This window comes from Panthera uncia, assembly GCF_023721935.1.
Source record: "Panthera uncia isolate 11264 chromosome D3 unlocalized genomic scaffold, Puncia_PCG_1.0 HiC_scaffold_8, whole genome shotgun sequence".
Taxonomy (NCBI): Eukaryota; Metazoa; Chordata; class Mammalia; order Carnivora; family Felidae; genus Panthera; species Panthera uncia.
Genome location: NW_026057586.1, coordinates 84,967,608 through 84,979,745, shown reverse-complemented (window position 1 = coordinate 84,979,745; position 12,138 = coordinate 84,967,608). Strand labels below are relative to the sequence as shown.

At 40.2% G+C, this 12,138-nt stretch overlaps 2 protein-coding genes across 11 annotated transcripts in view; one reads left to right on the top strand and one right to left on the bottom strand.

Moving 5' to 3' along the window:
• Positions 1-2,793, bottom strand: part of MTRFR (mitochondrial translation release factor in rescue) — a 13,265-nt gene extending 10,472 nt beyond the window's left edge. The window contains exon 1 of the mRNA XM_049619482.1: positions 2,571-2,793. Coding sequence (XP_049475439.1) covers positions 2,571-2,709 — 139 coding nt within the window. The 5' untranslated portion in view covers positions 2,710-2,793. The remainder of the gene's footprint in view (positions 1-2,570) is intronic.
• Positions 2,794-2,933: 140 nt separating this feature from the next.
• MPHOSPH9 (M-phase phosphoprotein 9) overlaps positions 2,934-12,138 on the top strand; it is a 55,309-nt gene continuing 46,104 nt past the window's right edge. For 6 of the 10 annotated variants that reach the window (XM_049619475.1, XM_049619474.1, XM_049619477.1 and 3 more), the window contains exons 1-3: positions 2,934-3,027; positions 5,468-5,732; positions 8,198-8,351. In XM_049619475.1, the coding sequence (XP_049475432.1) occupies positions 5,626-5,732; positions 8,198-8,351 (261 nt within the window). In that variant the 5' untranslated portion in view covers positions 2,934-3,027; positions 5,468-5,625. The other 4 variants (XM_049619473.1, XM_049619472.1, XM_049619478.1 and 1 more) reach the window with 4 other exon arrangements.

The window sequence follows — 12,138 nt, the reverse complement described above, 5'->3', positions numbered from 1 at the left end:
CCCCGCCAAATGACAAACAGTTTGGACATAATAATCAAAGAGTAGCAACCCTAGGGTTAACAGAAACCAAATGCTGTAAGCTATTATCAGCCATTATGACTGCACAGCCTGGTCTTATCCACACCAACGTGAAAGGTTTCTGCTCAAAAAAAAGATCTCCGCTCAAAAGCTGTCAGTGTGAAGCCTTCAAGGTCAAAGAGATACTTGAGCAATTTGTTATGATAAAGTCCTATAGTAATCATACCATCATAAAGGGCATAAAATAGTGGTGTCAGCTTGCACACAAATAGTGCAAAATCTCCAGGATGGGTGGTAGGTTTAGATTAGATGAAGTTATTATACATTTACTGGAATTTCTGAAGCCTCTACTTCTGTTTTCTACATTCAGAAATCATGTCTATGGGTTTTAAAAACTACTTTTTTAGGGCCGCCTGGGTGGCTCAGTTGGTTAAGCGTCTGACTTCGGTTCAGGTCATGGTCTCATGGTTCGTGAGTTTGAGCCCTGCATTGGGCTCTGTGCTGATAGCTCAGAGCCTGGAGCCTGCTTCAGATTCTCTGTCTCCCTCTCTCTCTGTCCCTCCCCTGATCACACTCTGTCTCTCTCTCTCAAAAATAAATAAACATTAAAAAAACAAAAACAGGGGCCTGGGTGGCTCAGTCAGTTAGGCATCTGACTTCAGCTTAGGTCATGATCTCGTCATTCCTGAGTTTGAGCCCTCCGTCAGGCTCTGTGCTGACAGCTCAGAGCCTGGAGCCTGCTTCGGATTCTGTATTTCCTTTTTTCTCTGCCCCTCCCCTGCTCACACTCTGTCTCTCCCTCTCAAAAATAAATATTAAAACAACAACAACAACAACAACAACAACAACAACAAAAAACGACAAAAAAACCCAAGAAAACTTGGTTAACCAGAATAGTAGCTCCTGAATACACTGGCTTATTAGGACATTAATAGATAAAAAGTTACCTAAAACCACACAGCCAAAACAAAAAAACCCCAAAAACCTACATCCTCAAACTGAACAGAACCCATTGGATTTTGCAGCCAAAAGTGATCATCTCCTGCCTCTTGCATGGTTAGGAACTAATCACCAGAACTCAATTTTGGGGTTAATATTTTTTCTTGTAAGGAAACACAACTCGGTCTGCCTGGAGATGTCTGAGTAATTCACACTTCTCAGTTCTTCTGAGTGTAAAAGATTCTACAATGTCTTGGGACACCTGGGTGGCTCAGTCAGTTAAGCAACTGACTTTGGTTCAGGTCATGATCTCGCGGTTCGTGGGTTTGAGCCCCGCGTCGGGCTCTGTGCTGACAGCTCAGAGCCTGGAGCCTGCTTTGGATTCTGTGTCTCCCTCTCTCTCTGTTCCTCCCCTGCTCGTTCTCTGTCTCTCTGTGTCTCTCAAAAATAAATAAACGTTAAAAAAAAAAAAAGATTCTACAATGTCTCAAATAACAGACAACTGAAATTATGTTCAATTATGACCAACTGAAATTAGTGATAAAACTTTTTTTTTTTTTTTTGTGGACTTGAAATATGATCACTGAAGTCAGAGCCATGTGCTTAGAATTAGTTTTTGATTTTAGTGAGGTATTACATGAGCACAGAAGGATTAACACAATGGGGCGGGTGTGGATTAAGTTTATTTAAGCTTGAAATCTATCATATACAGATGGGGTTTTGGACACAGACTGAATTTTTACTCTTTGAGACAGAATTGTTAGGAAGCTCAGATGACATGGAATGCCTCGAAGATCTGTCATTGCTGCCAATAACATTTCACGGTGCATCCTGGCTTTTCAGCCATAGCTACATGATAGGGCTAGCAAAGTTCTTTCACTTTGGACCCAGGAACCCTGGAGGGAAATCTAAGAGCTGGCCTTAAAAGTTAACTAGTCTTAAGAATGTGAACTCAACAGGGGTGCCTGGGTGGCTCAGTCGCTTAAGCATTTGACCTCGGTTCAGGTCCTGATCTCACAGGTCTCTGCTAACGGCTCTCGGAGCCAGCTTCGTATCCTCTCTCTCCCTCTCCTTCTGCCCTTTCCCTGCTCATGCTCCCTCAAAAATAAATAAATATTTAAAAAGTGAACTGAACAGAGAGAATGAAATGGTAGGGCCTCCAGGAAGGGACACAGATTCTCTGTCGTCCTTGAAAGGCCTGGCAAGAGCCATGCTGACACCTACTATGTGCCAGCTTGGAACAGCACCTGCTGCGTGCTAAGAGCTCTATAGAGCTCTGTTGGACAAGTAAATGAAGCTCTTTCCATTTCTTCTCGGGCCTCGGTGGACCCGTTTTCTCCAAGGCGGTGAGCTGTCCTCCCCTCCCCACACCAGCCCTTGAAGAGCCCCGGGAAAGACCCCCAGCAGCTTAGGGTAAACCAGGTGCAGAGAAAACTTAGCTCAGTGTCTGGACAAGTTGCACCTCACCGCCAGCGGTGTCTCAGGTCAATTGGTTGCACGAATCAGGACCGCAAGCTGGGAAAGTCAGGCGTCCTAGCTCCCAGTCCTCTCTTCAGAGTCCTTGACAATCGCAGGCAACCGTACAGGCGGCTGGCTGCTCCACAGATGCTTACCTGGCTGCAGACGTGGTCTCCCACCCGCCACTTTCTGGGGTAACAGGAACCACTGCAGAAGGTGCATCGAAAGCGCACTCCTGGGTTTGCGCACGCGCAGTACTCCCGCCGTCGCTTCCCTCACTAGCCCTGGGCTCATTCTTACCAACTGCGCATGCGGAGAGCGGAAGCTATTTTTAGCGTGGCAGCTGTACGTTCCCAGAGAACCAATCAGACGGGAGGGCTTCGCAGAAGCTCCGCCCCCTCCGAGTTCCCAAGCGTAGGACCTCCCCCTTTGGAGAAAGGGGCGTGAAGAGAAAGGGGAGAAGGACGGACGCTCCGCGGTGCAACCGTCTCCGCCCCCTTTCGTGCAGCCAATCACAGGCAGGACGACGGGCGCGCGCACGCTCACTCGAGTTTAACGGTCGCGAGAGGCCGCTCGCCTGACGCTGACATCCACTGTGGGAGCCCCGGCCAGGTGAGTGGTCGCCGGCCTGCGGGGAGCCGTCAGTCGCGGGGGGCAAGGGGACGAGGCTCGGAAGACCTGGACTTAGCAGAACCCTAAGTGTTGCTGATGGGCTCAGGGCGGGGGTGGGGGGACGACGGCCACACGACACAACCCCCACCACAGTCCTCGGGTATGTGGGGGCTTCGCCTGCGGCCGGGTGCCTTTTCTAGACTCAGTGCCCTTGAGTGACACCCGCGCGGCCCAATCGCAGAGCGCCTCATCCCGAGTGGCGGGGGGCTTGTGGGATTTGTCTCCTTTTTTTGATCTTCCCTGGTTGACTTTGGGAATCGCGGTTGTAATTGTGGGAGCAGCGGCTTTTCCTTCCGCCTCCCCGCTGCCCACAGTTCAGGCGACCGCGTTTTGTTCTTGCTCGCCGTCCCACTTTGACCCGAGAGCCACCCCATCAGCAATTGAGGTCTGGCTGTGAAGGCAAGGGGGTCAGGATCTGGCCTCAAAACCTCTGGAACCCTGTCTTCCGTACCCCCCTCGGGCTCCTAGCAAAGCGAAACACCTGGTTAACTTTCCGAGTGTCGGGCCCCAATTTGTACCATCCCATCCCCCATCCTCCCAGCGACCTTCTTTTTGGCGAGGGGTTTTGGGGACCAAGAGCGTCACATTTCGTTACTGGGAAATATAAAAATGGCTCTGTGCTTATAACCGTTGTCCATCGCGTGTTTTTGTTTTAATTTTGCATTTATGTCGGGTCCCCCCCCCCTTTTATTTCCCCTTCCTCTCCCCCCCTCCCCCACTGGAGAAGCATCTTTGCGTTTCGAGTGGTTTTCCATCTCCATCTTCTGCATCCGGATTACTTCAGCGGGCGAAATAGTGGATGGGGTCGCAGATCCAAGTCCCTGGAGAGCAGGGTGTTTTCCTGGTAGAAGAGCAGGGTGATTTGAATCCAGATATTTTCGTTGCCGGGTGGAAGGTGCAGCCCCAGACCTTTTCAGGACCCCATTTGTGGCTGGTGATGGGCTGAGCCACGGGGGAGAAATCCATTTAGGTAGGTCCAGTTACCCTTGGCTTTCAGAAAACCTACCTCCCGCCAAGGAAGTGGTTCCTTTATGAGCTGATGTTTTTTAAGGTTGTGCTTTGTAAAACCAGGCCCCAGAAGTGGGAACCTAGTGGAATCTTGTAAGCAGCATAAATGGTTTTTTCTTTCTTTTTTTTTTTTTTTTTTACTTGCTCTTTCACTTTTTCAAAAAGACATGAATTCCCTAAGTAGGAAGCGTGGTGTTTGATTTGTGATGGCCAACTTGCCTCTGTACACCTGGCGTCAGTTAACCTGCATCAGTTAGTTATTTTTAGTTGACCCGGCAAATAGTCTTTAAAGAAGTAATAAAGGCTATGTAGCGCAAAATGCATTCCAGCCAATGGACAAACAACTGTTGGTAACCATTTAATTGGCTGTTTTTAATATCAAATTAAATACTAAGTAGTTCCAGTTTATCCGCCGTGTAAATCAGCAAGCATGGATACTGGGTAGAGCTTCTTAAATGAACAAGGCATGTACGTGTTCCAGTTGTTACGCAGTAGAGTCGTGTCTAGAACCTTGATAGTTAAACACATAGAATTCTGAAATAATACCTGGAAAAGATGAAGCTACTTTTGCAAATCACCCTTATTGTAGATTTCTTGAGATCCAATTCATGTATCGTAAGATGCGTCCCTTTAAAGCGTACAATTCATTGGTTTTTAGTATATTCACAGATGGGTTGTGTAACCATCACCACCATTTAATTCTGGAATTTCTCATCACCCTAAAAAGACACTCCATACCCATTTTTTTCTTTTATGTTTATTTATTTCCGAGACAGAGAGAGACGGAGCATGCGTGGGGGAGGGGCAGAGAGAGAGGGAGACACAGAATCCGAAGCAGGATCCAGGCTCTGAGCGGTCAGCACAGAGCCCGACGCGGGGCTCAAACTCACAAACCGTGAGATCATGACCCAAGCCGAAGTCAGTCGCTCAACCAACTGAGCCACCCGGGCGCCCCTCCATACCCATTTTTGGTCACTTCGTGCCCCAGCTCTGGCAACCATAAATCTACTTTCTGTCTCAAAAGATTTGCCTATTCTAGATTCCTCACATAAATGAAATCATACATTATGTGATCTTTTACTGAGCTTCCTTTACTTGATTATGATATTTCGGCGTTTGTCCACATTGTAGTATTGTATCAGTATTTCATTTCTTCTTATGGCTGAGAAATATTCCATTATATGTATATACAACATGAGTTTATTCATCAGTTGATGGACACCTTAGTTGTTTCTGCATTTTAACTATTGTAAATGATGTTGCTATTCTTAATGCCAATTTATATAAAAGGATCAAGGTTTCCAAAGTAATGAAAAAGCAGTTGCTAGATTTAGTGGCTTTTTATAGTATTTTTTCCTCCATTCATTTTCAGACTCTCTTGGGAGCTTAGGATATTTCCCAGTTCTGAATGTTAGCCACTGAAAATGCCTGTAGACGATGAAGCATCTGAAGATGACTCGGATTCAGTTTCTTCAAACATTGAAAGAACCTACATTTTCAAATAAGAGAGTGTAACGATTTCTATACACTATGGAAGATTTTGATTTGGTGAAATCCTTACGGAAAACTTCATCTTCTGTAGAATCTGATATAAAAAATTCTCCCCATTCTTTTGGACTGAACTTAAATATTAATAGGTAAGAATGGGATAGATAGATTTTTTTTTTTTATGTAACAACAAATCAAAACAAGTTTATTTGCCCAGTTGACCCAAATAGCATCACAGTTATTGGTTCGCATTTAAATAACAACAGCCCCTGAGCAGGAACTGTTCAGGGATAGTTGTCTTAAGTCCAGAATAGTTTCATTCTTTTCCTGTTTTTTGTTTCTCCCAGAGATAATACACTTTTGCATGGGGAACATTGTGGAAAAGAACTTATTTTCCTAGTTACGGTTCTCTGTACACTTTTAAAACTTCCTCATAGATTACGAACATGCCTTTAGAATTTAATTGACTAAATACTGTTTCTACATACAAATAACGTTTAATATTTCAGAACTACCTCACCAACCTGGGAAGTAACAATTAAAGTTGAATACTAGGAAGTAAGCAGAAAAACAGACCCTGAGTAGACAAAAATAGATGCTATCCAACAATGCATTTTATGCATTTTCTTTTTAAGCTATCCCGTGTTTGCGCCTTTTTTTTTTTTTAAGTTTATTTATTTTTGAGACAGAGAGAGAGAGAACGAGGGGCAGAGAGAGAGGGAGGGGGGAGACAGAGAATTCCAAGCAGGCTCCAGACTGTCAGCACAGAGCCTGATGCAGGGCTTGAACCCATGAACCGTGAGATCATGACCTGAGCCAAAATCAGGTTTTGGGACGTTTAACCGACTGAGCCACCCATGCACCCCTTTGGTTTGTTTGTAATCAGAACCCGTTTGCTTTCATTTTGTACATAATCTGACAAACTTGGGTTATTTGATTTCTAAATTTCTAGTAGCTTAAAAACAGCAAAGGGGTAGAGTCCATTAGAGAGGAGACCACCTATATACCAAGCAGGTACAAGGGAGCAAAAACTTACCAGTCTGGGCCCTACTGTTAAAGGGTCAGATATTTTCGAACACAATAGATCTTGATGAAATTAATAAATTCATTAATTCCTTAAAAAGTTTGTTCATTCTCTGCCCTTCTCAGGAGGAATATAAGGCAGCTTACAAGAATATATAAAATGAAAAAGCAAGGTGAAAGGGTGGGAAAGTGTGTGGCAAATGGTCCAAGAGAGATGTCTGTCTTTGTAATCTATACCATGTACTGAAAGTTTGTTTCCTATATCACCTAGTGGTCCCTATGAAGAACTCCCTTTAAAATTTTTTTTATGTTTATTATTTTGAGAGAGAGAGAGAGAGAGAGAGAGATCGATCCCAAGCAGGCTCCCCACTGTCAGTGCAGAGCCCAATGTGGGGCTCGAACTTATGAACTCTGAGATCTTGGCCTGGGCCAAAACCAAGAGTCAGACACTTAACCAACTAAGTCACCCAGGTGCCCCTGAAGAAATCCCTTTTAGAACACAATTTTCCTAGGGGAACCTAAATATGTCCTTTTTTTTTTTTTTTTTTAAGATTTAATTAAAAAAATTTTTTTAATCTCTACCCCCAACATGGGGCTTGAAGTCACCAACCCGAGATCAAGAGTTGTGTGCTCCACCAACTGAGCCAGCCAGGTTACCCCTAAATATGCCCTTGTAATGAAAATTATGTAACTGAACTTGTCTCCCTTTTCATTGTGACTGGTGGTTAAATCAGCCAAATTTAGACTTGATAATTACACAACTGTGTAAATCCGTTACGGACAACATGTATGTTCTCCTTTCCCTTGGGTTTTTATTAATCTTTCTCTGATCCTACTTGTCACTATTTTTCTGTTATTTTAATTAGTATTGTTTTTTTTTTTTTAAATGAACTCTTTGTGAAACAATATAGGTTATCAATCAATAAATGAAAAATGATCTCTTAGACTGGAATTTAAACAGATTTTATTTTCCTTAATTATGCTTTGTGTTTTTATAAAACAAACCTGAAATAACTTCCTCTCAAGTTTGGGAAAGCAGTCCTCCTGGAAAGAATGAGTGCTATTTTACACAATGAACAGGCTAAATAAGTCCTGAATATTTGCTGCTAATTTACTTGGCACAACTTTTATTCAAAGACAGTGCAAAAAAGATAAGCATCAGTTTATCACACCAAATTAGGGGGATGCGATTAACAACACTTGACTGCAGTTCTGGGCAGTGGAAAAAGAATCTCTGCTACAATAAAAAAGGCTCTTCTTACAGTAGAGTGCAATAATCCTCTGGAATAATGTAGATTGGAGAAGCTAGACCTTTTTCTTATCGTATGGCAGAAACTTACTTTCTGTTGGTACTTTGGGGTGTTCTCGCGCTTTTGGAGAAAGTCTCTCTGTTGGGTTCTTAAATAAGTGTTGTCTTTTTACTGCTATTTTCCTTTTGTGGACAAACGTGATCAGATTTTCAACAAACGAGGTGCCATTAAGAAGGATTAAATGTCAGTGGTTTTGTACTGCTCTGCTAAACTTGAACTGCTGAATTATTCAACACTTGGTAGAATGAAGAAAACCATTTGAATTATTTATGTTTCAACAGAAGTAGTCCCCACCTTAGTACAAATGGGGTATCCTCTTTCTCAGGGAAGACCAGACCATCTGTAATTCAAGGTACAGTTGAAGTCCTAACCTCTTTAATGCAAGAGCTACAAAACAGTGGAAGGACTGATTCGGAACTTTGGAAAAACTGTGAGGTATCTAGTTTTGTTTTATTTGTGGAATCTTAAAACATATAATTGTACATGTGCCTCTACTAAACTCTAAATTATTAGAGATTTATCTTCTAAAGAGCATGATACTTATTGCTAAAGTGGTCAAAAGTAGTAATTGGGGAACAGCACTGAACGCATACGAAAAAGATGATCAAAAGCATGTTTTGACAAATATCAGTCATTAGACACATTAATTTATATTTTAAGTGTCAACTAAAATATTAGCTTTGTTCAGAGAAGGGAGAAGTCCAAATTGACTGATACTATTACTAATTCTAATGTTTTAAGTAACACATACAGAAGTGTTACCATTTTGAAAAACCTAAATCCTCTTTGAACTATTTATAAATTAAGGCTTTTGCTTAGTAATGTTTTATCCCATTTAGTTGTGATACATTGAGTTATATTGATTTTTCAGGTCAGTGGTTCTTTCTTTGGTCTACAGGTTAAATTGTGATATAAAAACTTAGCAGATAAAAGAATATATAATATGTAAATTTTGATTCACAGAATAATGCCCAAGTTAGATTTTTCCAAAGCTAGATTTGGTAATGCTTTATAGAAATGTATAAAACATTATTATTATTAAATTGTTTATTTAGGGGACAGTAGGTTTTATTTTAAATGTTTATCATACTTTTAAAACCATTGTTTGTGTAATTGTCAAAATGTAAAGTGGAACGGATGAATACCTGGTTTAAGAATTCAGTAGCAGCCACCCCTAATTGTAATTATTTGTATTCATTATCCATAATCACTGAAGTTATAAGACGACTGAGTATTGGGGCACCTGGGTGGCTAAGTCGGTTAAGGTCCAACGTCGGTCTCAGTACAGAGCCCGCTTCGGATCCTCTGCCTCCCTTTCTCTCTTTCAAAAATAAATAAACATTAAAAAAAAAAAAAAGAAAGAAAGAATGACTGAGTATTAATGCAAACTTTAAGAAAACTGAGTTTTAAGTGTTTACAGTTTTTATGTTTTTTCCATGTAATAATCAGTCTGTGATAATGCAAGAGACCGGTAAAATGATGCAATTAAAAGTGAAATCCTTTGTGAAATATTTCCCCTAATATACTTACTCATTAGCTTATGAACCTGAATTAGTATGCTTTTAAAAAAATAAGGCATTGCTTTTCTGGCAAATTCATGTTTAGCTAGAAATTGTTGCTTTTAATACTTCGAAATCAGCATCTTTGAATCAGTATTTGTTTGTGAATCTAAGATACAGGTTTTTATAAGCCAGCATATCGACTAGCCACTAACACCTTAACATTTGAGCCTGTTTCTTTACACCCTTTCTTCTTCACCTGTGATATAATATTATTATTTTTATTATGTTTAATAATAACTAATTTTTGTAATGTAGACATGTAATTGATTATCCAGTGAATAGTTTCTTAAGATAGTTCTTTGACAGAATATGAAATCTCCTGGTCATTTCAGTAAAATTTCTCCAATTTATTAGTGTGTTTTGTGACAAACAAAACCAAAATATGATGTTTTAGTGTAGTATTGTAGGAAGAATGGGAGGGGTAAGGATCGTGCAAGCCTTATTCCTGACTATTTCCCCTGAATTTCATGTTTTCACCTTCTTCTGGAATTGTAACATTTGTCTGATTTCTACCACTTGTAGTGTTATTAAAATATAAACCTTCCACAGAGCTCAGAGCTCTGGAGATCTGATTTCTTTAGAATTTCTTTCTAAAACCTCTTTCCTGGAATTCTTTTTTTTTTTTTTTTAATGTTTGTTATTTTATTTTTGAGAGAGTTGGGGAGGGGCAGAGAGAGAGAGAGACAGAGGATTTGAAGCAGGCTCCGCGCTAATGGCAGAAAGCACCATGCAGGACTCGAAGTCACAAACCTTGAGATCGTGACCTGAGCCGGAGGTGGATACTTAACCGACTGAGCCACCCAGGGGCCCCCATCTTTCCTGGAATTCTTAAGTTTATCACTGCTTAAACTTGAGAAGGTTATGTATTTTGATTCATGGGAAATAATTTTTTAACACATTTACATAGAAATACTTCAATATATTCTTAAAGACTTGCTATTGCTAATATTTCTGTGATGGTAAATTTTTAAAACACATTATTAGCTAATTTGTCTTAATTCATTATTTTAGCATTTTAACTATTTAGTGCTACTGATTACATATTTAAGAGTAATGGTTGTACAATGATTGTTGTTATTATGTGTACTGTTTATTGTGTGTCGATTTGCCAAGCAATATACTAGACACTTTTTTTGTCAGTGGCACTCAACCTTATTAGACCCAAAGCCCTCAATTTGTAATATTACAATTAAATTACTAATTTACAAATAAATTTTACAATTTCAAAAATAACATCAACTTATATTGTCCTGAAATGAAGTTCGCAGATATATCCTGCGTGTACCCACTTTAAAAACAATCATCCTCTTAACTGTGATATAAAGGAGGAATGACAGTTACTTATAGCATGATAACAGGTATTTCAGTATACACGTGCTCAGGCACATCCACATTACAAGACCTAGTGAAGCATAGCCTGGTGTTTATACGTAGACTCATTGCGAAGACAGTGGCTACAGACATGGACCGATACAGCTCTTCTGTATTGACAATCCAGAACTGCATTTGGTGACATGATTTTCTGAAACGGTGACCAATTTCTGATCAAGTTCTGAAGCAAACATAACATCTTTGTAGTTGGATTCCTGGACAATTTGGTGATTTGAAAGCTGTGCAAAATATATGTTATTTTTATAATATAAAGTGGACACAGGACAGTTTTTCATTGTCGGGGACCATCCTGTGATTTGCATCCTTGGACTGCCCACAAAGTGCTGGTAGTGCTCTCCCTAGCTTTGTGACATCCATGACCTCACAGATTTTCAAAATCTAGTTCCCCCCCTTGAGATCACTGTTTTCACATCCATCATATTGGAGTTTAAAATTTATCCTCCCAGCCACCTGGGAGGTGTTCCTCTTCCGATTTTATACTGCCCCCCCCCCCAATTTATAAATTAGTAAAGAGCATAAATGAGATATACTTGTTGAGGACCATACAGGTTGTTAGTGGAGAGCAGGGAGTGAGGCCTAGGATGTCAAAGCCAATGGAATATTTACTAGGCATACGATAGAAACCCCATTCAGGATAATAGCATCAAAAACTATACAGGGGAAAGCTTTAATTAGATGCCTAAGTCCTCCAACAGTATGTACAATGCAGATCATATAAATATTGTTGGTTAGAAATGAATAATAGTTCTTAATAATTATGTGAAAAATGTTATTTGCTGCGTTTATAATGTTCTTAAATATGCTTATTGAAAATTGAAATATTATTTATAAAATCTGACTAGGGAGAACAAAATCTTCTCTACCAATTTATATCCAGAGCAAGCTCTATTCATTTGTATCCTAAATAAGAAAATGATAATAAGGATGTGGTTAACGTTGCGTGTCACATAAATATAAGGCCATTTTTTTGGTTATTTTTTTGTTGTTGTTATATAATTCCGTCATTATTGTAATTTAGTTTTTTGTGACTAGTAACTTTGTCAGATTAAAATAACCCCTAAAGTAGTGCTTAAGTTAGTATAACTTAGTAAGAAAACTATTCCCTGATTTATTTTTTGTTTTGATTAAGGTACTTCATATTATAGGTAAGTTGAGAAGATAAGGAACTGAATTTGATGTAGCCTACCTTATCCTTATCAAGTTAGTTGATTTAGAATTAATACTTTCTATTAGCACTATTCTATTTTCTTTATTTTTATTTTTATTTT